The 2,895-nt window shown below is 52.6% G+C and overlaps 1 protein-coding gene across 1 annotated transcript in view; it reads left to right on the top strand.

Annotated features, from left to right (window-relative positions):
• GIPR (gastric inhibitory polypeptide receptor) overlaps positions 1-1,490 on the top strand; it is a 13,814-nt gene extending 12,324 nt beyond the window's left edge. Inside the window, exon 9 of the mRNA XM_015425016.1 lies at positions 1,173-1,490. Coding sequence (XP_015280502.1) covers positions 1,173-1,490 — 318 coding nt within the window. The remainder of the gene's footprint in view (positions 1-1,172) is intronic.
• Positions 1,491-2,895: the final 1,405 nt, after the last annotated feature.

Raw genomic sequence — 2,895 nt, 5'->3', positions numbered from 1 at the left:
GAGGAGGGAGAGCTTGTACCTGAATAAACCTTGGCCTTAAAGGTGCCACTGGACTGTTTTGGATTGCTAGCTATGGGGGGGGGGAACACACAGATTTGCCCTCACTTAGTAGGAAGAGCTTGTACCTGAAGGGGGGGGCTCTGCAAACTACCTGGCTGCTTCTTGCTCCTCATGGCCTGACTGAGGGCTGCTGGGAGCAGGGGGTGGGGTTTGTTGCATGTGCCCGCCCCCTGGGCTCCTTACTGCCAGATCTCCGCTCCTGTACGCTCCCACAGGAAATGACCCCTGGCAACGAGGATGATCAGGGACCTGGAGACCAAGGAGCCCTACAAGGAAAGGCTGAGGGGGGATGTCACCCCCAGCAACTGGTATGCAGAGGTACACTGCCTCTGGACATGGAGGTTCCAATGAGATTAATCAATGGCTCTTTGCCAGGATGGCTGTCCTCCATGAATTTGTATCACATCCCTACCGCCTGGCCTACCTGTCTGGTACACCTGCTTGGGTCACTGGCCTCTGGGGCGAAAGGCAGAGACAGAAAACGCCACTGTGGTGGACCTTGCCCCAGTCCGCCCCCTCCATCGCTGCTCCTGACTTTCTTTCCCTCTGTAATTATTTCATATTTTGTTCTGTGTGTGTGTCTTTGGAGAGACAAGTGTGAAGAGTTTGGTGAGAGAGTCTGTATGGCAGAAGAAGCAAGTTGAGTCTATCCTGTGTGGATAAGACAAATGGTTTATCTTGTGTGCCTAAGACAGAGAGTTTAGCCTGTGTGGCTATATATGAGAGAGAGAGATTAGACTGAGTGTCTAAGGCTGTCAGAGTGGAGTTTGGGGAGTTTGAGAGACTGTGTGTGACGCCAAGCTTTGTTAGTTATATTTAATTTCTTCAGCATCAGTTCAAAAATACCCAGAAACCTATTTTGTTCTTTTATAAATAAATCATTATTGGTTTAAACGTATCCCAGCAATCAGAACAATCCTTCCTCAGGGCCACCTAGTCCTCTGAAATGTCCAGACCCTGGGTCATTCTACCAAAATAGAGACATTCGAAATTTTTAATTTCTGGTGGCAGCAGAAATCTACCAACTCCATGTACATAGAGTGTGAATTAAAGGAGAAACAGTCTCCCCAATAAGCAAGGACCTCACACCCTCACTCTCACTCTTTCTCCAGGTCCAATCCGAGATCCAGCGGAAGTGGCAGACGTGCCAGCTGGCTGCCAGCCTGCTGAAGAAACGGGGCCAAAGCCGTGGTACCTGGATGTCCTGGCGCAGCCGGAGCAGCGGCAGCACCAACCACCAAAAGGACATGGCCCCCAACCTCCCAGGCCATCCCAAAGAGAAAGCTCCCCCCAAGGTGGCCGTCTTGCACCGGACTCCCCTGGGCGGCAAATCCTGCTGGTACCTCCCCGTCAGGATGAAGACCGAAGACCGGGCAGGGGGTTTCCCCGATGCCAAGCGGGCGGTTCCGAGCCCCCAGAACAGCTACTGACTCACCGCAGCTCCCTTCTGGTGGCCAAGAGAACTTGGCAGAACGTTGTCGGCGCTCCGAAACACGAGGGGCCATACAAAAGCCAAGGCAGCGGAATTTTTGTTTTTGGAGCAGGCGACAACTGACGGACTCAAGTGCTCTGCGTGGGGCTGCCCTTGGTGGCTGTCTGCAAGCTTTTGCTGTGCAGGTTTCTATGGGAATGCATCCCCGCAGCACTCGGCCCCCATGTCTGTACTCGGTCCTTTAGTCGCCCGCGGTGAGTCACGATCCCCGCCAGGTAACTAAGCAGGGAAACTCTGCAAACTGGAAATGAGTTTTTTAAATTATTTGTATTTATGTTACTTACACTGTCCTTTATTATTATTGTTGTTGTTGTTGTTGTTATTAATCAGATTTCTACCCTTCCCTCCCAGCCAAGGCTGGCTCAGGTGAGTCACCTTTAGTCGCCTGGGGTGAGTCGCGATCCCCTCTAGGTGACCAAGCAGGGGAACTTTGCAAACTGGAAATAAGGTTTTTTTAAAAAATTATTTGTATTTAGGTTATTGGTGCCCCACAATAGACAATATGTGGGGCAATATGTGGGCCAAAACACACCTTATCTCGGAAATATCTTCTTGGACTCTCACTGTTTCCCCGATCTAAATTATACCACACACAGAGAGAAAGCCGCGGTGAGCCCTGTGTGGGGCAATCCAGTCCTAGATCTCTCACAGAATATACAATCTGGCCTTTACTCACGAGGTTGTGGAAACCAGTTTTCTAGTCTCTCCGGCTGCCTTCCTGTTCCAGACGCTGTTCAAAGGGCTGCTTTTGGCCTATAAGACCACCAGCAACGTCTTGGGCCCTCCGTAGATCTTGCTAAGACCACCCAAGGAATACTGTTTGTTCGCTAAGTCCGTACAGCTAGACGCCACAGAGCCGGAGTGCACAAAGTCAGACCGCAGGTTGATGGATTTGATATGGACTTCTGTGCTCCCCTGGCCTCCTTGGATTCTTTCACGCAAGTGCTAGACCGCCCTGAGTTTTGGCTGATCCGGGATTTTTTAAACTGTCTTCATCAGGGGTCATTTCCTGCAGGAGCGCACAGGAGTGGAGCTCCGGCAGTAAACAGCCCAGGGGATGGGAACATGCAACAAGCCCCGCCCCCTGCTCCCAGCAGCCATGGGCCACGAGGAACAAGAAGCAGCCAAGAAAGTTGCAGAGTTCCCCCCCCCGCGCCCGCGCCAAGGCGCAGAGCCCGGGGAAGGCCTCCGGAGCCCTGCCGCCTGCCTTTCCCGAGGTTGTCAGGAGCCGGGAGCCAAATGCTCATCCCCAGCAGTCCTTTGATCTTCTGCTGGGGCCAAGTGCTCGGGTTCAGCCGCCGCCGTGACAATTGCCTTCCTCTGCAGAGTCTTCCTTGGTGGTC

The sequence above is a fragment of the Gekko japonicus genome, unplaced genomic scaffold (assembly GCF_001447785.1).
Source record: "Gekko japonicus isolate JY-2015 unplaced genomic scaffold, Gekko_japonicus_V1.1 scaffold2296, whole genome shotgun sequence".
Taxonomy (NCBI): Eukaryota; Metazoa; Chordata; class Lepidosauria; order Squamata; family Gekkonidae; genus Gekko; species Gekko japonicus.
The sequence above is the reverse complement of the archived record's forward strand: the minus strand, read 5'-3'. Positions and strand labels throughout refer to the sequence as shown.